The 26,077-nt window shown below is 48.9% G+C and overlaps 1 protein-coding gene and 1 pseudogene across 3 annotated transcripts in view; one reads left to right on the top strand and one right to left on the bottom strand.

Moving 5' to 3' along the window:
• Window positions 1-26,077, bottom strand: part of LOC147093439 (uncharacterized) — a 135,845-nt pseudogene that overhangs the window by 79,041 nt on the left and 30,727 nt on the right. The window contains exons 5-6 of the transcript XR_015074707.1: window positions 9,348-9,353; window positions 2,215-2,888 (exon numbers count right to left, since the gene is read on the bottom strand). The product of XR_015074707.1 is annotated as an uncharacterized LOC147093439 (transcript). The remainder of the gene's footprint in view (window positions 1-2,214; window positions 2,889-9,347; window positions 9,354-26,077) is intronic.
• On the top strand, window positions 6,497-24,898 carry LOC147093440 (uncharacterized). 2 transcript variants are annotated; one of them, XM_085974327.1, is made up of 3 exons: window positions 6,497-7,163; window positions 7,257-7,346; window positions 23,441-24,898. In XM_085974327.1, exon 3 carries the CDS (start codon window positions 23,550-23,552, stop codon window positions 24,525-24,527), a length of 978 nt encoding a protein of 325 aa, XP_085830453.1. In that variant the 5' UTR covers window positions 6,497-7,163; window positions 7,257-7,346; window positions 23,441-23,549; the 3' UTR covers window positions 24,528-24,898. The 2 variants fall into 2 exon arrangements, with proteins under 2 accessions (XP_085830453.1, XP_085830454.1); XM_085974328.1 differs by lacking the exons at window positions 6,497-7,163; window positions 7,257-7,346 and adding an exon at window positions 15,604-16,238.

The following is a 26,077-nucleotide window of genomic DNA, read 5'->3' as shown; positions in this document are numbered from 1 at the left end:
CGGCGGGCAATTTAAAAGCTGCTGGCTGCAGACTGTGAGTGGGGGGAGTGGTCCGTCGTACGCTAATGTGACACTCTTAAGGTGGCACTGAAAATCCAACCCCAGTAGAACGGCAGCGCAGAGATGTGGCATGACCAGGAGTTTAAAATTTTTGTATTCTGTGCCCCGTACTGAAAGGGTCACTACACAGTAGCCAACAACGTCCGCTGACTGGGCTTTGGAAGCCAAAGAGATCCGATGGCGCATCGGCAGGACCGGGAGAGAGTAACTGCGCACCGTGTCAGGGTGGATAAAGCTCTCCGTGCTCCCGCTGTCAAAAAGGCAGGTAGTGGCTCGGCCGTTTACCGTAATGTCCATCATGGACCTGGACAGTTGATGAGGGAGAGATTGGTCCAGCGTCACGGAGGCCAGCGTATGGTCGAGCGAGTTGATGTGGTCATCAGATGAGGCGGTGGTTGAGTCCGGGTCCCCCGTGGTTGAAGTTGGAGACGTCCAGGATGGCGGACAAAATGGCGGCGCCCATGATCCCGATCCCCATGCGGCTGGGGGAGCCCAAGATGGCAGACAAGATGGCTGCCCCCACGGTTCGCACGCGGCGCTGCTGGTGTTAGCGGTTTTGTCTTTGCAGACGCTGACATAGTGTCCTTTCTTCCCGCAGCCAGAGCAGGTAGCGTTTCTCGCTGGGCAGCGTGCTCTGGGGTGTTTTGCCTGGCCACAAAAATAACATTTCTGTGCCTTGGACATCGCAGCAGCAGTTGAAGGTGGCGGTCCCATGACCCAAGGTTGTGGCGTCCACGTTGCGGAGCGGTTAGGGGAGAAGGCGTCCATATTCCTGTGGGCCGCGTCGAGCGAGAGCGCGAGGGACACTGCCTTTCTCAGGTCCATTTCTCCCTTTTCCAACAGTCTCTGCCGGGAGTAGTCGGACCTTAGGCCCGCAACGAAAGCATCTCGGATCAGTCCCTCCGTGTGTGCTGCGGCTGATACTTCTTTGCAATCGCAGTCTCGGCCGAGTATCCGTAGTGCCCGTAGGAAGGCCTCCACCGATTCCCCGGGCTGCTGTCTGCGGGATCTTAAGAGGTGCCTGGCATAGACCGTATTTACCGGGCATGCGTATTGCCCTTTTAGCAGATTGATAGCCGCCGCATAGGTCGTCGCGTCCTGGATTATTGTATAAACTTGGTGGCTCACCTTTGAGGCCAGGATTTCCAGCTTGTTTTCGTCCAGGGTCACAGTTGAGGCTTGCAGGTAGGCCTCAAAGCAACGCAGCCAATGCGCGAATTTGGTAGCCGAACCCGCTTCTTGGGGGTCTAGGTCCAGGCATGTTGGTCTGAGGGCTCGCAGCAGCTCCTGCTGCTCAGCGTTTGGTGCAGCAGCCTGCTGCTCAGCGTTTGTTGTCAACATTTTATTTTTGCTAATAAAATTGATGCGCTATCAATTACTCATAAAAGACGGAGCGTTAGGAGAGTAACTAAAAGGCTTTTATTAGCAAAGAACAGAGCATGCCTCTCGTGGTTGACTGGGTTCCAAGAAGGCAGGGGGCTGCAGAGCAGTCACCTTTATACCTGGGCCTGTGGGTGGAGCCAGGGGCGGAGCCAGCAGAGACATGCTGAGGCATGCATAGGTACAACAGTGTGCAACAACAACAACGGTGAACAACAATAACAGTGGTTTACCACAGGTACATTCCTAAAGGAGCCTTCTGTTCCGTGCCTAGGAGCTCTGAACCATGGCAGAGAGCAGCTGGGACATGTTTCTCACACGCCTCAAGATTAACCCGCACGGCAACTTTGCTGTCAGTGAAGAGAGACGAGAAAGACCAAAGTTCCGTTTGCCCCTCTCAGTGTGGCCCTGAAGGACTGTGTCCAGGAAGTTCTGTTCCCGCCGTATGATCCTCCCCCAGTTTGTCCTTTCTGAGCTCCAGCCAGGTGATGCTGAACATTCAGGAGGGAAAGAAGAAAATCTACAACAATGTGTTTAAAACAAAGCTGGTTTATTTGACATCTATCCAGAATATTAAACTCCAGCCCAGTTCCCGGAGTTATTAACATCAGCAGAAACAATCCCCACCTGTCAGATTGAACATGGTTCAGTCCTGGATGTGATTAACAGCAGCAACAGCAGAATCCAACCCCTGCAGTCACTTGTGAACTCGCTGGTGTTTCAGCAGGTGGGATGAGTGAGTGAATCCCTTCCCACACTCAGCAGGTGAACGGCCTCTCCCCAGTGTGAACTCGCTGGTGTGTCAGCAGGTTGGATGAGCGAGTGAATCCCTTCCCACACACGGAGCAGGTGAACGGTCTCTCCCCAGTGTGAGTGCGCTGGTGGACAGTGAGGTCAGATGACTGCCTGAACCCAGTCCCGCAGTGAGAGCACCTGAAAGGTCTATCGTCAGTGTGAACACGTTGATGGCGTATCAGTTCCCAGGAAGTTATATAGCACTTCCCACAGTCCGAGCATTTAAAAGGTCTCTCGTCAGAGTGAACTCGCTGGTGATTCAGCAGGTGGGTTGATTGAGTGAATCCCTTCCCACACACGGAGCAGGTGAACGGCCTCTCCCCAGTGTGAGTGCGCTGGTGTACAGTGAGCTCAGATGATCGCCTGAACCCAGTCCCACAGTGAGAGCACCTGAACGGTCTCTCGTCAGTGTGAACACGTTGATGGCATATCAGTTCCCCGGAAGTTTTAAAGCACTTCCCACAATCCAAGCAGTTAAAAGGTCTCTCATCAGAGTGAACTCGCTGGTGTCTCAGCAGGTTGGATGGATCAGTGAATCCCTTCCCACACTCAGAGCAGGTGAACGGCCTCTCCCCAGTGTGAACTCGCTGGTGTGTCAGCAGGATGGATGCCTGAGCGAATCCCTTCCCACACTCAGAGCAGCTGAATGGCCTCTCCCCGGTTTGAATGCACTTGTGTCTCGATAGGCCAGAGGATTGGGTGAAGCCTTGTCCACACACAGAACACGTGTACGGTTTCTCCCCGCTGTGAACGGTGCTTTTTGCTTCCATATTCAAAGGCCAATGATATTCAGTTCCTGATGAATCGAGTGACTGTCAGATCTTGATGTGATGTGTGGTTTGAGTTTCCCGTCTGCAAATCTTCCCCTTCTAATACCCTGTAAAATGAATTTAAAACAGGGAGCGTGAGAGAGAACCCACTAAAGAGGCAGGTTGTGAAATTGAGACCATGAAAGCTGCTGGATTGTCATAAAAACCCAACTGGTTCACTAATGTCCTTCAGGGAAGGGAATCCACCACCTGGTCTGGGCCTACACACAACTCTGGCCTCTATGGGAGGAGAGAGAGAGAGAGGTGGGAGTGGGAGGGGTCGAAGGAGATGGACTTTATACATCTGCAACTCGACCAGAACTTTGACAGAACCTCCAAAACCCACAACCTCCAGCACCTAGAAGGACAAAGGCAGAAGGTGCATGGGAGCACCATCATCTCCAAATTCCCCTCCAAGTCACACACCATCCTGACTTGGACATATATCGCCGTTGCTACATCATCACTGGGTGAAAATCCTGGAACTCCTTACACAACAGCATTGTGGGAGTACCTTTACCACACGGACTGCAGCAGTTCAAGAAGGCGACTCACCACCACCTTCTCAACGGGCAACTGGGGATTGGCAATATTTGCTGCTCTTGCTAGCGACGCCCACATCCCAAGAATGAATTAAAACAAATCTGTATATGTAAACTGGATTAAAAGCCTCTACAGAAATACTTGTTCCTAAAACAATACTCTTTTTCATTGTAGGGACAGTGTCTAACAACCTAATCTCCCCCAGAATCCACCTCCCTTGACAGTCTCACATTGGAAATTGTTGGGTCCTCCTGGGTTCAGAAGTACTGGGGGGTTAAACCCAGCAGCTTCTCCTCCATCTCCACTCCAGCTCAAACTGAAGCAACAAAAAGACCTACACAGGCGGCCAGTGACTGACTTCTGCATTCAGCGCCCGCCCTGATACAAGCCGGCTCTGGATTGGCGGCTCTGCTGTGTCGATCCAGTTGTGGTTGTTCCTGTCTGGGGGAGGCGCTGCACCCTGGGTTTCCTGGTGCCAGGGACCTGGCCGCACGTCCGCCGGGCCCGGCCGCTCTGATTCTGATTGAGTTTTTTGATGAGGTAACAGAGAGAGTTGATGAGGGCAATGCGGTTAACGTGGTGTACATGGATTTCCAAAAGGCGTTCGACAAAGTGCCACATAATAGGCTTGCCAGCAAAGTTGAAGCCCATGGACTAAAAGGGACAGTGGCAGCATGGATACGGAATTGGCTAAGTGACAGAAAACAGAGAGCAGTGGTGAACGGTTGTTTTTTGGTCTGGAGGAAGGTACACAGTGGTGTTCCCCAGGGGTCGGTACTAGGACCACTGCTTTTCTTGATATATATATATATTAATGACTTGGACTTGTGTGTACAGGGCACAGTTTCAAAATATGCAGATGACGAAAAACTTGGAAGTATAGTGAACAGTGAGGAGGATAGTGATAGACTTCAAGAGGACATAGACAGGCTGGTGGAATGGGCGGACACGTGGGAGATGAAATTTAACACAGAAAGTGCGAACTGATACATTTTGGTAGGAAGAACAAGGAGAGGCAATATAAACTAAAGGGTACAATTCTAAAGTGTGTGCATGAACAGAAAGACCTGGGGGTATGTATGCACAAATCGTTGAAGGTGGCAGGGCAGGTTGAGAAAGCGGTTAAAAAAGCATACGGGATCCTGGGCTTTAGAGACATACGGCTGAAAATTCAGTAGCCTTAGCGCCTCATTTGAGGCGCTAGAGGGCCTTGCGCTGGAGTTATGGCCAGTAGTAAAATTCCCTGGGGCCCTAAATCGGCGTTGCTCCGGTAGCGCTGCTCCGGCACCGATGACGTCATCGGTGTGCGCAGCGTCCCGGTTGCCGTGGTGACCCGCCCGAACTCCGAAATTGAGTTGCGGCCGCCTCGCCCGTGGCAGCCGCAACCAGCGTTTTGTCAGAGGTGCCTTACTGCAGTTAGCGCCGGCGCATTAAAGGCCCCACGGTGGCCGGCCGCTTTCCCGCCGGCCGCCTGCCCGCAGCTCCCTCCCCGGACTTCTCTCCCCCCCCCCCCCGGAACAGATGCAAGCCCGGCACTTGTCCGAGGTGCCGGGCTCATTTTTAAGCAGATTTGCGCGGGCCACGGCCGGGTGCAGGCAGCTCCTCCTTAACGGAAGGAGGAGGCCTGCACTTCCCCAGCCTGCCGCACCGCATTGGGTGCCGCAGCGCCGGAATTGCGGCGCGAAACGGCAGTTAGCGCCCTTTTCCAGGCGCTAAGACCCTTCAGTAGCGCCGGCAGCCGTTTGGGTGCGGCGCCACTGAATTTTTGGCGCGCGCAGGGGACTTAGCGCCGGCACTAATTTCCAGCGCTAAAGCCCTGGCTAAGCCAAAACCCAATTTCTAGGCCATAGAGCCCAAAAGCAAAGAGGTTATAATGAACCTTTATAAAACACTGGTTCGGCCACAACTGGAGTATTGTGTCCAATTCTGGGCACCGCACTTTATGAAGGATGTGAAGGCCTTAGAGAGGGTGCAGAAAAGATTTACAAGAATAGTTCCAGGGATAAGGGCTGAGGGACTTCAGTTATGTGGATAGACTGAAGAAACTGGGGTGGTTCTCCTCAGAGCAGAGAAGGTTGCGAGGAGATTTGATACAGGTGTTCAAAATCATGAGGGGTCTGGACAGAGTAGAGAGAAACTGTTCCCATTGACAGAAGGGTCGAGAACCAGAGGACACAGATTGAAGGTGATTGGCAGAGGAACCAAAGGCGACATGGAGGAAAAACTTTTTTACTCAGCGAGTGGTTAGGATCTGGAATGCACTGCCTGAAAGGGTGGTGGAGGCAGATTCAATCACGGCTTTTAAAAGGGAATTGGATAAGTACCTGAAGTAAAGAAATGTGCAGGGTTACGGGGAAAGGGCGGGGAGTGGGACTCGCTGAAGTGGTCTTGCAGAGAGCCGGCACGGGCTCGACGGGCCGAATGGCCTCCTTCTGTGCTGTAACCATTCTATGATTCTATAAAATATTAGAAAGTTTGTTCCACAGAAGCACGAGGTTTATCTGCTTTTATTGATGAATTTAAAAAGTCTCTATTAAAACCTGAGCCAGTGTGTTGTGAGCCAAAGAGCCTTGTGTCCAATGCGGGGAATAAAGGCCCACAGCCTCCCCGTGCCCCGGGCCCTGAACAAGGAACTGGAGAAACTCACTGCCCTGCGGATCAGACAATCAGCCGGGGCTAGTCCCGCCCCTCGGGCTCCCCGATTGGTTGGAGGACCCGCCGCCGGCTCGCTCCTCTAGCCCCGCCCACTGGGTGCCGCTAGTCCCGCCCCTCGGGCTCCCCGATTGGTTGGAGGACCCGCCGCCGGTTCGCTCCTCCAGCCCCGCCCCACTCGCTCCCTATTGGTGGGAAGCTGCCGTCAATCAGGCCGCGGGCCCGGGTGACGTACCACCGAGGAGATCACGTGCACTGTCCAAGTGTTGCCGCTCGGTCCGGGGCCTCGCGGACTCTGAGGTTTTTCTATTTCTCTCTATTCTCTCCCGATCCACCCCGCGCCATTCTCCACCCAATCGGAGCGAAGAAAACTCACTTCGCGTCACCGATCGCGACTCTGGAACCGACACCAAGGCCTTTCCCCGGAATGGCCCCGCGCCGACTCCGTCCGACAGGATCCGAGTGCGCAGGCGCAGCTCCGAGTGGGGGAGGGGGTTGGCGTCTTCTGGGCATGCGCGGTTGTTGCCCTTGGTGACCGGGAGGGGTCGCTGTGCCGGACTCGGCCCAAACCGCCGTCCCGCGTGCGCATGCGCGGACTCTCGGCTGTCTATCCACCAACCGCCAGAAGAGGTCGCTGGTGAGACCAGTGAAGAAAGAATGTCTCTTCACTTCTTTGGTTCCCTCCCCAGCCCTGCCTTTCCATCTATTTCATTTTCTTTCCAGTTTTGAAGAAGGGTTTCGACCCGAAACGTCGACTCTAATTTCTCTCCACGGATGTTGCCTGGCCTGCAGAGTTTTTCCAGCACTTTCTGTTGTTATTTCGGATTTCCAGCATCTGCAGTATTTTGCTATCGTTCCTGCTTTCATTGTCTGCAGGAGCTGTTAAAGGGAAGGGGAGGAGGAGGGTGGATAAAAACCCAGCTTGTGAGTGTTTATTCCTTTGCATTACCTTTATTGCAAGGCTATTCATCAACTGCATTCATTTAAAAAAAAGTGAACCTTTTCTCTTTTCTCCAGAACAAAGAGCCCTGGTGCTGTGAACATTTTGGTGGGCAGCCACTTTTAAAGGGACAAAGACCAGCATTCTTCCTCCTCTCTCTCTCTCTTGTGAGTATTTGTGGTGGGGGGGGTGACTCAAAGGGGACTGCGGCCCCTTTTCCAAAAAAATTATTGCTTGGCCATTTAAAGGGGTAGTGCCTCTCTCTGTATCATGTAAGAGCAGGGAGGTTCTGCTTGAACTTTACAAAACACCAGTTAGGTCACCGCGTGCAGTTCTGGTTGTCCCCATTGCAGGAAAGATGTGACTGTGCTCCAGACGGGAGATTTATGAGGATGTTGCCAGGACTAGAGAATTTCAGCTGCAAGGAAAGATTGAATACATAGAAGAATAGGAGCAGGAGTAGGCCTTTCAGCCCCTCGAGCCTGCTCCGCCATTCAATGAGATCATGGCTGATCATCCAAATTCAGTACCCTGTCCCTGCCTTCTCCCCATATCCCTTGATCCCTTTAGCCTTAAAAAATATATCCTTCTTGAATATATTTAATGAATTGGCCTCTACTGCCTTCTGTGGTAGAGAATTCCACAGGTTCACCACTCTCTGGGGGAAGAAATTCCTCCTCATCTCTGTCCTAAATGGCTTACCCCTTATCTTTAGACTGTGACCCCTGGTTCTGGACTCCCCCGCCATCGGGAACATCCTTCCTGCATCTCGTCTGTCTAGTCCTATTAGAATTTTATAAGTTTCAATGAGATCCCCTCTCATTCTTCTAAACTCCAGCGAGTATAAGCCCAATCGACCCAATCTCTCCTCATATGTCAGTGCCTCTCTATTTCTGTATTGTGTAAGAGCAGGGAGGTTCTGCTTGAACTGTACAAAACACCAGTTAGGCCACCGCTAGAGTGCTGCGTGCAGTTCTGGTCGCCCCATTGCAGGAAAGATGTGACTGCTCGAGACGGGAGATTTACGAGGATGTTGCCAGGACTAGAGAATTTCAGCTATGAGGAAAGATTGGAGAGGCTGGGGTTGTTTTCTTTGGAACAGAGGCGGCTGAGGGGAGACCTAATTGAGGTGTATAAAATAATGAGGGGCCGAGATAGAGTGGATAGGAAGGACCTATTACCCTTAGCAGACAGATCAATAACCAGGGGGCACAGATTTAAAGTAATTGGTCGGAGGTTTAGAGGGGAGTTGAGGGGAACTTTCTTCACCCAGAGGGTGGTGGGGGTCTGGAACTCACTGCCTGAAAGGGTGGTAGAGGCAGAGACCCTCATCACATTTAAAAAGTACTTGGATGTGCACCTGAAGTGCCGTAACCTACAAGACTACGGACCAAGTGCTGGAAAGTGGGATTAGGGTGGAGAGCTCTTTGTCGGCTGGCACAGACATGATGGGCCGAATGGCCTCCTGTGCCGTAAATTCCTATGATTCTATGAATTGTAGTTAAAGGGACAGACACCCCACAAACTCTGTTCCCTAGCCACTGACTCCATCCCTCTCCCTAACATTTGTCTGAGGCTGAACCACACTGTTCACAACCTTGGTGTCATATTTGACCCTGAAATGAGCTTCTGACCACATATCCGCAGCATAACAAAGACCGCCTACTTCCACCTCCGTAACATCGCCTGTCTCCGCCCCTGCCTCAGCTCAGCCGCTGCTGAAACCCTCATCTGGGCCTTTGTTACCTCTAGACTCGACTATTCCAACACACTCCTGACCGGCCTCCCACATTCCAGCCCACGTCAACTTGAGGTGATCCAAAACTGCCCGTGTCCTAACTCGCACCAAGTCCCATTCACCCATCACCTCTGTGCTCGCTGACCTACATTGACTCCCAGTTAAGCAATGCCTCGATTTCAAAATTCTCAACCTTGTTTTTAAATCCCTCCATGGCCCTCCTCACCCCTCCCTATCTCTGTAATCTCCTCCAGCCCCACAATCCCCCCCGAGATATCTGCGCTCCTCTAATTCTGCCTTCTTGAGCATCCCTGACTATAATCGCTCAACCTTTGGTGGCCGTGCCTTCTGCTGCCTGGGCCCTAAGCTCTGGAATTCCCTCCCTAAACCTCTCCGCCTCTCTTTCCTCCTTTAAGACGCTCCTTAAAACCTGCCTCTTTGACCAAGCTTTTTGTCACCTGCCCTAATTTCTCCTTATGTGACTCGGTGTCATTTTTTTTGTCTTAAAATACTCCTGTGAAACGCCTTGGGACGTTTTACTACATTAAAGGCACTATATAAATACAAGTTGTTGTTGTTGTTTCATTTTTAAACATTTAACCGTTCTTGCAGTGACCGATGGCGGCTTTGCCTGGCTGAAGTTCTGGAGAGTCTAGAACCAGGGGTCACAGTCTCAGGATAAGGAGTCGGCCATTTAAGACTGAGGTGAGGAGGAATTTCTTCACTCAGAGGGTGGTGAATCTGTGGAATTCTCTGCCCGAGGGCTGTGGAGGCTCAATCGATGAGTAGATTCAAGGCTGAGATCGATAGATTTTTGGGCTCTCGGGGAATCGAGGGATATGGGGATCGGGCGGGAAAGTGGAGTTGGGGTCGATGATCTTATTCAATGACGGAGCAGGCTCGAGGGGCCGAATGGCCAACTCCTGCTCTTATAGAATCAGAGTGGTTACAGCACAGAAGGAGGCCATTCGACCCGTCGAGCCCGTGCCAGCTCTCTACAAGACCACTTCAGCGAGTCCCACTCCCCGCCCTTTCCCCGTAACCCTGCACATTTCTTTACTTCAGGCACTTATCCAATTCCCTTTTGAAAGCGGTGATTGAATCTGCCTCCACCACCCTTTCAGGCCGTGCATTCCAGATCCTAACCACTCGCTGCGTAAAAAAGCTTTTCCTCATGTCGCCTTTGGATCTTTTGTCAATCACCTTAAATCTGTGTCCTCTGGTTCTCGACCCTTCTGTCAATGGGAACAGTTTCTCTCTCTCTACTCTGTCCAGACCCCTCATAATTTTGAACACCTCTATCAAATCTCATCTCAACCTTCTCTGTTCTAAGGAGAACAACCCCAGCTTTTCCAGTCTCTCCACGTCACTGAAGTCCCTCATCCCTGGAATCTTTCTGGTAAATCTTTTCTGCACCCTCTCTAAGGCCTTCACATCCTTCCTAAAGTGCGGTGCCCAGAATTAGACACAATACTCCAGTTGAGGCCGAACCAGTGTTTCGTAAACGTTCATCATCACTTCCTTGCTTTTGGACTCTCTGCCTCTATTTATAAAGCCCAGGATCCCGTATGCTTTTTTAACCACTTTCTCAACCTGCCCTGCCACCTTCAATGATTTGTGCACACATTCCCCCAGGTCTCTCTGTTCCTGCATCCCCTTTAGGATTGTACCCTTTAGTTTATATTGCCTCTCCTTGTTCCTACCAAAATGTATCACTTTGCACTTTTCTGCGTTAAATTTCATCTGTCACATGTCCGCCCATTCCATTAAACATAGAAACATGGAAGATAGGAGCAGGAGTAGGCCATTCGGCCCCTCGAGCCTGCTCCGCCATTCAATGCGATCATGGCTGATCATCCAAATTCAGTACCCTGCCCTGCCTTCTCCCCATATCCCTTGATCCATTTAGCTTTAAGAAATATATCTAACTCCTTCTTGAATATATTTAATGAATTGGCCTCAACTGCCTTCTGTGGTAGAGAATTCCACAGGTTCACCACTCTCTGGGTGAAGAAATTCCTCCTCATCTCAGTTCTAAATGGCTTACCCCTTATCCTTAGACTGTGACCCCTGGTTCTGGACCCCCCGACCATCGGGAACATCCTTCCTGCATCATGTCTGTCTAGTCCTGTTAGAATTTTATAAGTTTCAATGAGATCCCCTCTCATTCTTCTAAACTCCAGCGAGTATAAGCCCAATCGACCCAATCTCTCCTCATACGTCATTCCTGCCATCCCAGGTATCAGTCTGGTGAATCTTCGCTGCACTCCCTCCATGGCAAGAACATCCTTCCTCAGATAAGGTGACCAAAACTGCACACAATACTCAAGGTGCGGTCTCACCAAGGCCCTGTACAACTGCAGCAAGATATCCTTGTTCCTGTACTCAAACCCTCTCTATTAGCCTGTCTATGTCCTCTTGAAGTCTATCACTATCATCCTCACTGTTCACTATACTTCCAAGTTTTGTGTCATCTGCAAATTTTGAAATAGTGTCTTGTACACCCACGTCCAAGTCATTGATATATATCAACAACAACAACTTATATTTCTGTAGCGCCTTTAACGTAGTAAAATGTCCCAAGACGCTTCACAGGAGTATTTTAAGACAAAAAATTTGACACCGAGCCACATAAGGAGAAATTAGGACAGGTGACCAAAAGCTTGGTCAAAGAGGTAGGTTTTAAGGAGCGTCTTCAAGGAGGGTAGAGAGGCGGAGAGGTTTAGGCAGGGAATTCCAGAGCTTAGGGCCCCGGCAACAGAAGACACGGCCACCAAAGGTTGAGTGATTATAATTAGGGATCCTCAAGAGGGAAAATTAGAGGAGTGCAGATATCTCAGGGGGGTTGTGGGGCTGAAGAAGATTACAGAGATAGGGAGGGGCGAGGCCATGGAGGGGATTTGAAAACAAGGATGAGAATTTTGAAATCAAGGCGTTACTTAACCGGGAGCCAATGTAGTTCAGCGAGCAGGGGTGATGGGTGAACGGGACTTGGTGCGAGTTAGCACACGGGCAGCCGAGTTTTGGATGACCTCGAGTTCATGTAGGGTAGAACGTGGGAGGCCAGCCAGGAGTGTGTTGGAATAGTCAAGTCTAGAGGTAACAAAGGCCCGGGTGAGGGTTCCAGCAGCGGATGAGCTGAGGCGATGTTACGGAGCGATGTTACCGAGGTGGAAGTAGGCGGTCTTTGTTATGCTGCAGATATGTGGTCAGAAGCTCATTTCAGGGTCAAATATGACACCAAGGTTGCGAACAGTGTGGTTCAGCCGCAGACAGATGTTAGAGAGAGGGATGGAGTCAGTGGCTGGGAACGGAGTTTGGGGCGGGGACCGAAAACAATGGCTTTGGTCTTCCCAATATTTAATTGGAGAAAATATTTGCTCATCCAGAACATATCAAGAAAAGCAGTGGTCCTAGAACCGATCCCTGGGGAACGCCACTGTGTACCTTCCTCCAGTCCGAAAAACAACCGTTCACCACTGCTCTCTGTTTCCTGTCATTAGGCCAATTTCATATCCATGCTGCCACTGTCCCTTTTAGTAATGGGCTTGCCAGAAAAGTTGAAGCCCATGGATGTGGCACTTTATCAAATGCCTTTTGGAAGTCCAGGTACACCACATCATAGAAACATAGAAGATAGGAGCAGGAGTAGGCCATTCGGCCCCTCAAGCCTGTTCCGCCATTTAATGAGATCATGGCTGTTTATCCAATTTCAGTACCCTGTCCCTGCTTTCTCCCCGTATCCCTTGATCCCTTTAGCCTTAAGAAATATATCCAACTCCTTCTTGAATATATTTAATGACTTGGCCTCAACTGCCTTCTGTGGTAGAGAATTCCACAGGTTCACCACTCTCTGGGTGAAGAAATTCCTCCTCATTTCTGTCCTAAATGGCTTACCCCTTATCCTTAGACTGTGACCCCTGGTTCTGGACTCCCCCGCCATCGGGAACATCCTTCCTGCATCTAGTCTGTCTAGTCCTGTTAGAATTTTATAAGTTTCAATGAGATCCCCTCTCATTCTTCTAAACTCCAGCGAGTACAAGCCCAATCGACCCAATCTCTCCTCATACGTCATTCCTGCCATCCCAGGTATCAGCCTGGTGAATCTTCGCTGCACTCTCTCCATGGGAAGAACATCCTTCCTCAGATAAGGCGACCAAAACTGCACACAGTACTCAAGGTGTGGTCTCACCAAGGCCCTGTACAACTGCAGCAAGACATCCTTGTTCCTGGACTCAAACACTCTCGCTACGAAGGCCAACATACCATTTGCCTTCTTAACTGCCTGCTGCACCTGCATGCTTACCTTCAGCGACTGGTGCACAAGGACACCCAGGTCTCATTGCACTTCCCCTTCTCCCAATCTATTGCTGGTCAGATAGTAATCTGTCTTCCTGTTTTTGCCACCAAAGTGGATAACCTCACATTTATCCACATTGGGCAGATGCATGGCAAATACAGCATAATCACCCAACCTGTCCGAATCATACTGGAGTTTCTCGGCATCCTCCTCACAGCACACACGCCCACCCAGCTTTGTGTTGTCTGCAAACTTGGAGATATTACATCTAGTTCCCTCGTCTAGATCATTAATATATATTGTGAATAGCTGGGGTCCAAGGACCGATCCCTGCGGTACCCCACTAGTCACTGCCTGCCACTTGGAAAAAGACCCGGTTATTCCAACTCTTTGCTTCCTGTCTGCCAACCAGTTCTCTATCTAAGACAGTACCTTACCCCCAATCCCATGTGCTTTAACTTTGCACGCTAGCCTCTTATGCGGGACCTTATCGAAAGTCTTCTGAAAGTCGAAATACACCACATCCACTGGTTCTCCCTTATCTATTCTACCAGTTACATCCTCAAAAAATTCCAGTAGATTAGTCAAGCACGATTTACCTTTTGTAAATACATGTTGACTTTGTCCGATCCTGTCACTGTTTTCCAAGTGCTCTGCTATTACATCTTTTATAATGGAGTCTAGCATTTTCCCCACTACCGATGTCAGGCTTGCATCAACCACATTGCCCTCATCAACCCTCTCTGTTACATCTTAAAAAACTCAATCAAGTTGGTTAAACACGATTTGCCTTTAACAAATCCATGCTGGCTTCCCTTAATTAATCCACACTTGTCCAAGTGACTGTTAATTTTGTCCCGGATTATCGTTTCTAAACGCTTCCCCACTACCGAGGTTAAACTGACTGGCCTGTAGTTGCTGCGTTTATCCTTACACCCTTTCTTGAACAAGGGTGTAACATTTGCAATTCTCCAGTCCTCTGGCACCACCCCCGTATCCAAGGAGGATTGGAAGATTATGGTCGGTACCTCCGCAATTTCCACCTTTTACTTCCCTCAGCGTCCTAGGATGTGTCCCATCCAGTCCTAGTCACTTATCTACTTTAAGTACAGCCAGCGTTTCTAGTACCTCCTCTTTATCAAAATTTAGCCCATCCAGTATCTCCTCTACCTCCTCTTTCGCTATGACTTTGTCATCCTCTTCCTTGGTGAAGACAGATGCAAAGTATCATTTAGTACCTCAGCCTTACCCTCTGCCTCCATGCATAGGTCTCCTTTTCGGCCCCACCCCTCCTCTTACTACCCGTTTACTATTTATATGCTTATAGAAGACTTTCAGATTTCTTTTTATGTTAGATGCCAGTCTATTCTCATACTCTCTTTGTCCTTCTTATTTCCTTTTTCACTTCCCCTCTGAACTTTCTGTATTCAGCCTGGTTCTCACTTGTATTCTCAACCTGACATCTGTCATACGCCCCCTATTTTCTACTTTCTTACTCTCTGTCTTTTGTCATCCAGGGAGCCCTGACTTTAGTTGCCCTACCTTTCCCCCTCGTGGGAATGTACCTCGACTGTACCCAAATCATCTCATCTTTAAAGGCAGCCCATTGTTCGATTAAAGTTTTGCCTGCCAATCTTTGATTCCAATTTACCCGGGCCAGCTCTGTTCTCATCCCACTGAAATTGCCCCCCCTCCTCCAGTTAAGTATTTTGACTCTAGATTGCTCCCTGTCCTTTTCCAGAGCAAACCTAAACTTTATGATATTATGATCACTCTTCCCTAAATGTTCCCCTACTGAAACTTGATTCACCTGACGCACCTCATTCCCCAGAACCAGATCCAACAATGCCTCCTTCCTCGTTGGGCCGGAAACGTACTGATCAAGAAAGTTCTCCTGAACACACTTCAGAAATTCTTCCCACTGTCTGCCCTTTACACTATTACTATCCCAGTCTACATTAGGATAATTGAAGTCCCCCATTATCACTATTCTATTGTTCTTGTATCTTTCAGTAATTTCACTGCAAATGTGCTCCCCCATATTGTCCCCACTAGTCGGTAGCCTATAGAATACGCCTAGTAGTGTAATGGCACCTCTATTGTTTCTTAACTCAAACCAAATAGATTCTGTCCTTGATCTCTCCAGGACATCCTCTCTCTCCAGCACTGTAATATTCTCCTTCTTCCTAGGCAGTCCCTCGGAACCGAGGATGACTTGTTTCCACATTAAAAATGAGTTCTCAGGTGACTGATGAGTCCAATGTGGGACCGACAGTCTCTGTCACAGGTGGGGCAGATGGTGGTTGAAGGGGCGGGTGGGTGGGGTGCTTGGGTTGATGTACGCTTCTTGCGCTGCCTGCGCTTGGCTTCCGCTTGCTCCCGGCGAAGAGACTCGGTGTTCGGCGCCTTCCCGGATGCTTCTCCTCCACTTTGTGCGGTCTTGGGCCAGGGATTCCCAGGTGTCGGTGGGGATGTTGCACTTTTTCAAGGAGGCTTTTTCAAGGAGCACTGTAATATACCCCTTTAATCAATACTGCCACACCACCACAACCTTTCTTTCCTTCCCTATCTTTCCTGAACACCTGATATCCAGGAATATTTAATACCTAATCCTGCCCTTTTTTGAGCCAGGTCTCCGTTATCACCACATCACATTCCCATGTGGCTATTATTGCCTGCAGCTCACCAACCTTACTTACCACACTTTGTGCGCTTAAATACATGCATTCTTGTATTGTAGGAATTGTCCAATTCCTAACGAAAGTACTGAGATCGAGACTATCAGCTAACCGAATGAGGTTTAATGCAAACTGGTAAAAGTTTCAAACAAAAACACAGGAGACACTCTGAACAGGTCTGTACTCAAACTGGTTCCACGAGGACTGAGAGAGAACGCCTCCCCCTCTGACGTCATCACGTTTCCCGCCGTTGGGAACGTCACGTGACCTGCATGATGACGTCATCGCGCTGGATCGACATTTTACCGAACCTGCGCTATTTATACAAAGCAAACAATTAAAGGTAAAGAACCCCTGTTAAAGGCAATTATATACATTACTGCAAGAGTCTCTTGGTGGCTCTGCCACAGTATTCTTTTAGACTGACCCCACCTAATACCGTACTATTTCTTACTCTAGTGCTCTTTGTATCTCCCACTCTTTTGTGCACCATGTTTCTCCTGGCTAATGCTACATCCTGGTGCCCATCCCCCTGCTCAATTGGTTTAAACCCTCCCCAACAGCACCAGCAAACCCCCCAGCGAGGATATTGGTCCCGGCTCTGTTGAGGTGTAACCCGTCTGACCTGTACAGGTCCCACCTCCCTCAGAACCGGTCCCAGTGTCCCAGGAATCTAAATCCCTCCCTCCTGCACCATGTCTCCAGCCACGCATTCATCTGCTCTATCCTCCTGTTTCTATCGTCGCTCACACGTGGCACCAGGAGTAATCCGGAGATTACTACCTTTTTGAGGTCCTGCTTTTTAATCTCTCTCCTAGCTCCCTAAAATCTGCCTGCAGGACCTCATTCCTCTTTCTGCCTATGTCGTCGGTACCGATATGGGCCGCGACCTCTGACTGTTCACCTGTCCGGCAGCCGTTCAGTGACATCCTTGAGCCTGGCACCAGGGAGGCATCATACCATCCTAGAGTCACATCTGCAGCCGCAGAAACACCAGTCTGTTCCCCTAACTATCGAATCCCCTATCGCTATTGCTTTTCCTGATTTCCCCCCACTCCGGTACAGCTGAGCCACCCTTAGTGCCGTTAACTTGGCTCTGGCTGTACTCCCCAGAGGAACCATCGCCCTCACCAGAGCGAGATGCACTCGGGGGGACTCCTGCACTACCTGCCTGGTCCTCCTTTTCCTTCTGGTGGTCACCCATTGTTCGGGAGATGGATGGAGTCAGTGGCCAGGGAGCGGAGTTTGTGGCGGGGACCGAAACATAGAAGATAGGAGCAGGAGTCGGCCATTCGGCCCCTCGAGCCTGCTCCGCCATTTAATAAGATCATGGCTGATCATCCAAATTCAGTACCTGGTCCCTGCTTTCTCCCCATATCCCTTGATCCCTTTAGCTTTAAGAAATACATCTATCTCCTTCTTGAATATATTTAATGAATTGGCCTCCACTGCCTTCTGTGGTAGAGAGTTCCACAGGTTCACCACTCTCTGGGTGAAGAAATTCCTCCTCATCTCTGTCCTAAATGGCTTACCCCTTATCCTTAGACTGTGACCCCTGGTTCTGGATTCCCCGACCATCGGGAACATCCTTCCAGCGTCTAGTCCTGTTAGAATTTTATAAGTTTCAATGAGATGCCCTCTCATTCTTCTAAACTCCAGCGAGTATAAGCCCAGTCGACCCAATCTCTCCTCGTACGTCATTCCTGCCATCCCAGGTATCAGTCTGGTGAATCTTCGCTGCACTTCCTCCATGGCAAGAACATCCTTCCTCAGATAAAGCGACCAAAACTGCACACAATACTCAAGGTGTGGTCTCACCAAGGCCCTGTACAACTGCAGCAAGACATCCTTGTTCCTCTACTCGAACCCTCTCGCTACTGCCCAATCACCCAACCTGTCCAAATCATACTGGAGTTTCTCGGCATCCTCCTCACAGCACACACGCCCACCCAGCTTTGTGTCATCTGCAAACTTGGAGATATTACCTCTAGTTCCCTCGTCTAGATCATTTATATATATTGTGAATAGCTGGGGTCCTAGCACCGATCCCTGTGGTACCCCACTAGTCACTGCCTGCCACTCAGAAAAAGACCAGTTTATTCCAACTCTTTGCTTCCTGTCTGCCAACCAGTTCTCTATCCAAGTCAGTACCTTGACCCCAATCCCATGTGCCTTAAATTTACACGCTAATTTCTTATGCGGGACCTTATTGAAAGTCTTCTGAAAGTCCAAATACACCACATCCACTGGTTCTCCCTTATCTAATTTACCAGTTACATCCTCTCAAAATTCCAGTAGATTAGTCAAGCACGATTTACCTTTTGTAAATCCATGTTGGCTTTGTCCGATCCTGTCACTGTTTTCCAAGTGCTCTGCTATTACATCTTTTATAATGGACTCTAGCATTTTGCCCACTACCGATGTCAGGCTTACCGGTTTATAATTCCCCGTTTTCTCTCTACCACCTTTTTTGAATAGTGGGGTAACATTAGCTACCCTCCAATCCATGGGAACTGTTCCAGAGTCTATCGAATTTTGGAAGATGACCAGCAATGCATCTACAATTTCTAGGGCCACTTCCTTAAGTACCCTAGGATGTAGATTATCAGGCCCTGGGGATTTATCGGCCTTCAATCCCGTCAATTTCCCTAACACCATTTCCCTACAAATACTGATTTCTTTCAATTCCTCCCTCTCATTAGACCCTATGTTCCCCGACATCGCTGGGAGGTTATTTGTGTCCTCCTTTGTGAAGACAGAACCAAAGTATATATTTAATTGGTCTGCCATTTCTTTGTTCCCCATTATAAATTCCCCTGATTCTGACTGCAAGGTACCTATGCTTGACTTCACCAATCTTTTTCTCTTCACATATCTATAGAAGCTTTTAAAGTCTGTTTTTATGTTCCATGAAAGCTTACTCTCATACTCTATTTCCCCCTCTTAATTAATCCCTTTGTCCTCCTTTGCTGAATCCTAAACTGCTCCCAATCCTCAGGTTTGCTGCTTTTTCTGGCCAATTTATATGTCCTCTCCTTGGATCTTATGCTATCCCTAATTTCCTTTGTTAGCCATGGTTGATTCACCTTTTTTGTTTTATTTTTATGCCAAACAGGGATGAACAAATTCTGCAGTTCATCCATGCGATCTTTAAATGTTTGCCATTGCCTATCCACCATCAACCCTTTGAGTGACATTCCCCAATCAATCCTACCCAACTCGCTCCTCAGACCATTATAATTTCCTTTATTTAAATTCAGGACTCTGAGTCAACTACTTCACTCTCCATCTTAATGAAGAATTCGATCATATTATGATCGCTACGCCCCAAGGGGCCTCGCACGACAAGATTGTTAATTATTCTTTTCTCATTACATAATACCCAGTCTAAGATGGCCTGATCTCTAGTTGGTTCCTTGACATATTGGTCCAGGAAACCATCCTGTATACACTCCAGGAATTCCTCCTCCACAGTATTATTACTAATTTGTTTAGCCCAATCCTATATGTAGATTAAAGTCACCCATAATAACTGCTGTGCCCTTATTGCACGCGTCTCTAATTTCCCTTTTAATGCCATCCCCAACCTCCGCATTACTGTTTGGGGGTCTATATACCACTCCCACTAATGTTTTCTGTCCCTTGGTATTTCTCAGTTCTACCCATACAGATTGCACATCATCAGAGCTAATATCCTTCCTTACTGTTGTGTTAATCTCCTCTTTAACCAGCAATGCTACCCCACCTCCTTTTCCTTTTTGCCTGTCTTTCCTGAATATTGAATACCCCTGGATGTTGAGTTCCCAGCCCTGGTCACCCTGGAGCCATGTTTCCGTAATCCCAATCATATCATATATCATACGTCAATGGCTTCGGTCTTTGATATTTAATTGGAGAACATTTCTGCTAATCCAGAACCGGATGTCGGACAAGCAGTCTGACCATTCAGAGACAGTGGAGGGGTCAAGAGAAGTGGTAGTGATGTAGAGCTGGGTGTCATCAGCATACATGTGGAAACTGTGGGGGGGAAATGGAATTAAACTTCATCTTCAGAAAACAGAGAGACTGTTCAAGAAAGCCTGAAGTCTCTAAAAATGGACAGGTTCACAATACAGAAATCTACACCAACAAGTAGTATTTATATTGCACCTTTAAAATAGTGAAACATCACAAGGTGCTTCACAGGAGTACGAGAAGACAAAAAATTTGACACTGAGCCACATAAGGAGATATTAGGGGAGATGGCCAAAAGCTTGGTCACAGAGGTGGGTTTTAAGGAGCATCTTAAAGGAAGAATGAAATGCGGAGAGGTTTAGGGAGGGAATTCCAGAGCTCGGGGCCCAGGCAGCTGAAGGCACGGCCGCCAATGGTGGAGCGATTAAAAATCAGGGATGCTCAAGAGGGCAGAATTGGAGGAGCACAGAGATCTCTTTTTTGGGGGGGCGGGGGGGGTGATGGCTGGAGGAGATAGCAGAGATGGGGAGGGGGGTGAGGCCATGGAGGGATTTGCACCAGGATGAGAATTTTGAAACTGATTGTACAAACAGTTCTCCACCCAGATTTCATCCCGTCAGCCTGACTGTCTACCCTGACTGTAACTGGTAGAATAGATAAGGGAGATAAGTGGATGTGGTGTATTTGGACTTTCAGAAGGCTTTCGATAAGGTCCCGCATAAGAGATTAGCGTGCAAAGTTAAAGCACATGGGATTGGGGGCAAGGTACTGACTTGGATAGAGAACTGGTTGGCAGACAGGAAGCAAAGAAAAAACGGGTCTTTTTCCGAGTGGCAGGCAGTGACTAGTGGAGTACCGCAGGGATCGGTCCTGGGACCCCAGCTATTCACAATATATATAAATGATCTAGACGAGGGAATTAGATGTAATATCTCCAAGTTTGCTGACGACACAAAGCTGGGTGGGCGTGTGTGCTGTGAGGAGGATGCCGAGAAACTCCAGTATGATTTGGACAGGTTGGGTGATTAGGCAGAAGCATGGCAGATGCAGTATAATGTGGATAAATGCGAGGTTATCCACTTTGGTGGCAAAAACAGGAAGGCAGATTATTATCTGAACGGTAATAGATTGGGAGAAGGGGAAGTGCAACAAGACCTGGGTGTCCTTGTGCACCAGTCGCTGAAGGTAAGCATGCAGGTGCAGCAGGCGGTTAAGAAGGCAAATGGTGTGTTGGCCTTCACAGCGAGAGGGTTCGAGTAAAGGAACAAGGATGTCTTGCTGCAGTTGTACAGGGCCTTGGTGAGACCACATCTTGAGTATTGTGTGCAGTTTTGGTCGCCTTATCTGAGGAAGGATGTTCTTGCCATGGAGGGAGTGCAGCGAAGATTCACCAGACTGATATCTGGGATGGCAGGAATGATGTATGAGGAGAGATTGGGTCGATTGGGCTTCTGCTCGCTGGAGTTTAGAAGAATGAGAGGGGATCTCATTGAAACTTATAAAATTCTAAGAGGACTAGACAGACTAGATGTAGGAAGGATGTTCCCGATGGTTGGGAGTCCAGAACCAGGTGTCACAGTCTAAGGATAAGGGGTAAGCCATTTAGGACAGAGATGAGGAGGAATTTCTTCACCCAGAGAGTGGTGAACCTGTGGAATTCTCTACCACAGAAGGCAGTGGAGGCCAATTCATTAAATATATTCAAGAAGGAGTTAGATATATTTCTTAAGGCTAAAGGGATCAAGGGATATGGGGAGAAGGCAGGGACAGGGTACCGAGTTTGGATGATCAGCCATGATCTCATTGAATGGCGGAGCAGGCTCGAGGGGCAAAATGGCCAACTCCTGCTCCTATCTTCTATGTTTCTGTCCTATGAATGTGCCTCCTTATTGTTGCTTCTGCATGCTAACTTCTGAAAGTTAGCATGCAGGTACAGCAGGTAATTAGGAAAGCAAATGGAATTGCCTTTATTGTAAGGGGTATGGAGTATAAAAGTAGGGAAGTTTTGATGCAACTTTACAGGGCGCTGGTGAGACCACACCTGGAGTACTGCGTACAGTTTTGGTCTCCATATTTAGGGAAAGATATACTTGCATTGGCTGCAGTGCAGAGAAACATAGAAAAATAGGAGCAGGAGTCGGCCATTCGGCCCTTCGAGCCTGCTCCGCTATTCAATATGATCATGGCTGTTCCTCTATCTCAATACCATATTCCCGCTCTCTCCCCATACCCCTTGATGCCTTTTGTGTCTAGAAATCTATCTATCTCCTTCTTAAATATATTCAGTGACTTGGCCTCCACAGCCTTCTGTGGTAGAGACCCTCTGTGTGAAGAAATTTCTCCTCATTTCAGTCCTAAATGTCCTACCCCGTATTCTGAGACTGTGACCCTTCGTTCTAGGCCCCCCAGCCAGGGGAAACATCCTCCCTGCATCCAGTCTGTCTAGCCCTGTCAGAATTTTATATGTTCCAATGAGATCCTCTCTCTTCTAAACTCTAGTGAATACAGGCCTAGTCGACTCAATCTCTCCTCATACGACAGTCCTGCCATCCCAGGAATCAGTCTGGTGAACCTTCGCTGCACTCCCTCTATGGCAAGTATATCCTTTCTTAGGTAAGGAGACCAAAACTGCACACAGTTCTCCAGGTGTGGTCTCACCAAGGCCCTGTATAACTGTAGTAAGACATCCTTGCTCCTGTACTCAAATCCTCTTGCAAAGAAGGTCAACATACCATTTGCCTTCCTAACTGCTTGCTGCACCTGCATGTTTGCTTTCAGTGACTGGTGTACAAGGACACCCAGGTCCCTTTGTACATCAACATTTCCCAATCTATCACCATTTAAATAATACTCTGCCCTTCTGTTTTTCCTACTGAAGTGGATAACTTCACATTTATCCACATTATACTGCATCTGCCATGTATTTGCCCACTCACTCAGCTTGTCTAAATCGCCTTGAAGCCTCTTTGCATCCTCCTCACAAATCACAATCCCACCTAGTTTCGTGTCATCAGCAAACTTGGAAATATTACATTTGGTTCCCTCATCCAAATCATTGATATATATTGTGAATAGCTGGGGCCCAAGCACTGATCCCTGCGGTACCCCACTAGTCACCGCCTGCCACCCTGAAAAAGACCCATTTATTCCTACTCTCTGTTTCCTGTCTGTTAACCAATTTTCAATCCATGCCAGTATATTACCCCCAATCCTATTGCCTTAATTTTGCACACTAACCTCTTATGTGGGACTTTATCAAAGGCCTTCTGAAAATCCAAATACGCCACATCCACTGGTTCTCCCTTATCTATTCTACCAGTTACATCCTCAAAAGACTCCAGTAGGTTGGTCAAACACTATTTCCCTTTCATAAATCTGTGCTGACTTTGTCTAATCCCGTTGATATTTTCTAAGTGTCCTGTTATCACAATCTTTATAATAGACTCTTTAGCATTTTCCCAACTACTGATGGTAGGCTAACCAACTTGTGTAGCAGCTGGGGCCTGAAAATCAGCTTCACTGCCCCTGGGCTGGGAAAGGGCGACATGAGGCAACATTCTCCCTCTTACTCTTTCTACACTCTTTTTACAGGGTTTTAGAAGTGGAGCATTTACAGACAGGAAGCTCAGACCAAAAATCATGTCAGGGTCAGACAGAGTCGCTCGATTCATCAGGACCTGAATATCATTGGCCTTTTCACATGGAAGGAGAGAGCAGCGATCGCAGCGCGGACAAACCGCACACGTGTTCTGTGTGTGGACTTGGATTCAGCCGATCGTCTGACCTGGCAAGACACGTGCACCGTCACACCAGGGAGAAACCGGGTAAAGGTGGGGACAACAGGATGGGATTCAGTTCCACATCTGTGTCGGAGGTTCGTCGGCACAGTTACACCGGGGACAGTCCGTTCACCTGCTCCGTGTGTGGGAAGGGATTCACTCAGTCATCCCACCTGTTGAGACACCAGCATGTTCACACTGATGAGAGACCGTTTCAATGTTATGACTGTGGGAAGAGCTTCAAAAGTCCTGGGAATCTGATGAATCACCAGCGTGCTGACACTGGAGAGAGGCCGTTTCCCTGCTCCGTGTGTGGGAAGCGATTCTCTCGGTCCAACCATTTGCTGAGACACCAGCTTGTTCACACTGATGAGCGACCCTTTAAATGTTGTGACTGTGGGAGGAGCTTTAATAGTTCCCAAGAGCTGAAGGCACACCACCGTCTTCACACCGGGGAGAGGCCATTCACCTGCTCCGTGTGTGGGAAGGGATTCACTCGGTCATCTGACCTGCTGGCTCACCAGCGAGTTCACACCGGGGAGAGGCCGTTCACCTGCTCCATGTGTGGGAAGGGATTCACTCACTCATCCCACCTGCTGACTCACCAGCGAGTTCACACCGGGGAGAGGCCATTCACCTGCTCAGTGTGGGGTAAGGGATTCACTCAGTCGTCTGACCTGCTGACTCACCAGCGTCTTCACACCGGGGAGAGGCCGTTCACCTGCTCTGTGTGTGGGAAGAGATTCACTCAGTCATCTGCACTGTTGAGACACCAGCGAGTTCACACCGGGGGGAGGCCGTTCACCTGCTCCATGTGTGGGAAGGGATTCACTCAGTCATCTGACCTGCTGAGACACCAGCGAGTTCACTCTGCCCTGCCGGCAGCTGGGGCAACGTGAATGTGGAAAGTGTTTTATAAATTTTGTACTGCTGGTTAACCTGTCAGCCTGTTGAGCTGATGATTCCCTTCATTTGACCTTTCATGGTATTACATAGAAGGTGCAGCACAGAAACAGGCCATCTGGCCCAACTGCTCTAGCCTCCCTTTCACCCTCATGTGGCTCCCCCTTAAATGCATCTATACTTTTAGCCTCAACCACTCCCTGTGGTAGCGAGTTCCACATTCTCACCACTCTCTGGGTAAACAAGTTTCCCCTGAATTCCCTCCTGGATTTATTAGTGGCCATCTTATATTTTCCGGATGTTAAAACCCCAATAACTGAGCTGCATTTTAATATTCTGTATAAATAAATCAGCTTCGTTTGATACATACAGTCGATTGAGTCCTTGTTTCTAAGATAAGACGAGAGTTAATTGATGACTTGTTACAGACATTCGCTGACCTTTCAATATCTGTGTCCACGGGAGAAGCTTCTGTTACTTTGTGCGTTTTATTGCCATTGAGGTTCTGGAAGTCATTGTGGGGGAATGGAACATTTTAACATTCTCAGCACCTGGTGTCAACATCAAACACTCCCAAGGCAGGTACAGCACGGGTTAGATACAGAGTAAAGCTCCCTCTACACTGTCCCATCAAATACTCCCAGGGTAGGTACAGCATGGGTTAGATACAGAGTAAAGCTCCGTCTACACTGTCCCATCAAACACTCCCAGGGCAGGTATATCACGGGTAAGATACAGAGTAAAGCTCCCTCTACACTATCCCATCAAACACTCCCAGGGCAGGTACAGCACGGGTTAGATACACAGTAAAGCTCCCTCTACACTATCCCATCAAACACTCCCAGGGCAGGTACAGCACGGGTTAGATACAGAGTAAAGCTCCCTCTACACTGAACCATCAAACACTCCCAGGGCAGGAACAGCACAGGTTAGATACAGAGCAAAGCTCCCTCTACACTATCCCATCAAACACTCCCAGGGCAGGTACAGCATAGGTTAGGTACAGAGCAAAGCTCCCTCTACACTGTCCCATCAAACACTCCCAGGGCAGATACAGCATGGGTTAGATACAGAGTAAAGCTCCCTCTACACTGTCCCATCAAACACTCCCAGGGCAGGTACAGCATGAGTTAGATACAGAGTAAAGCTCCCTCTACACTGCCCCATCAAACACTCCCAGGGCTGGTACAGCATGGGTTAGATACAGAGTAAAGCTCCCTCTACACTGTACCATCAAACACTCCCAGGGCAGGAACAGCACGGGTTAGATAGAGAGTAAAGCTCCCTCTACACTGTCCCATCAATCACTCCCAGGGCAGTTACAGCACAGGGTTAGATACAGAGTAAAGCTCCCTCTACACTGTCCCATCAAACACTCCCAGGGCAGGTACAGCACGGGTTAGTTACAGAGTAAAGCTCCCTCTACACTGTCCCATCAAACACTCCCAGGGCAGGTACAGCACAGTAAGATACAGAGTAAAGCTCCCTCTACACTGTCCCATCAAACACTCCCAGGGCAGGTACAGCACATGTTAGATACAGAGTA

Source organism: Somniosus microcephalus, unplaced genomic scaffold (genome assembly GCF_052327205.1).
Source record: "Somniosus microcephalus isolate GS21.2 unplaced genomic scaffold, FLI_Smic_1.0 unresolved_chr1, whole genome shotgun sequence".
NCBI classification, from domain to species: Eukaryota; Metazoa; Chordata; class Chondrichthyes; order Squaliformes; family Somniosidae; genus Somniosus; species Somniosus microcephalus.
Note: the sequence above shows the minus strand (reverse complement) of the source record. Positions and strands in the feature narration are given on the sequence as shown.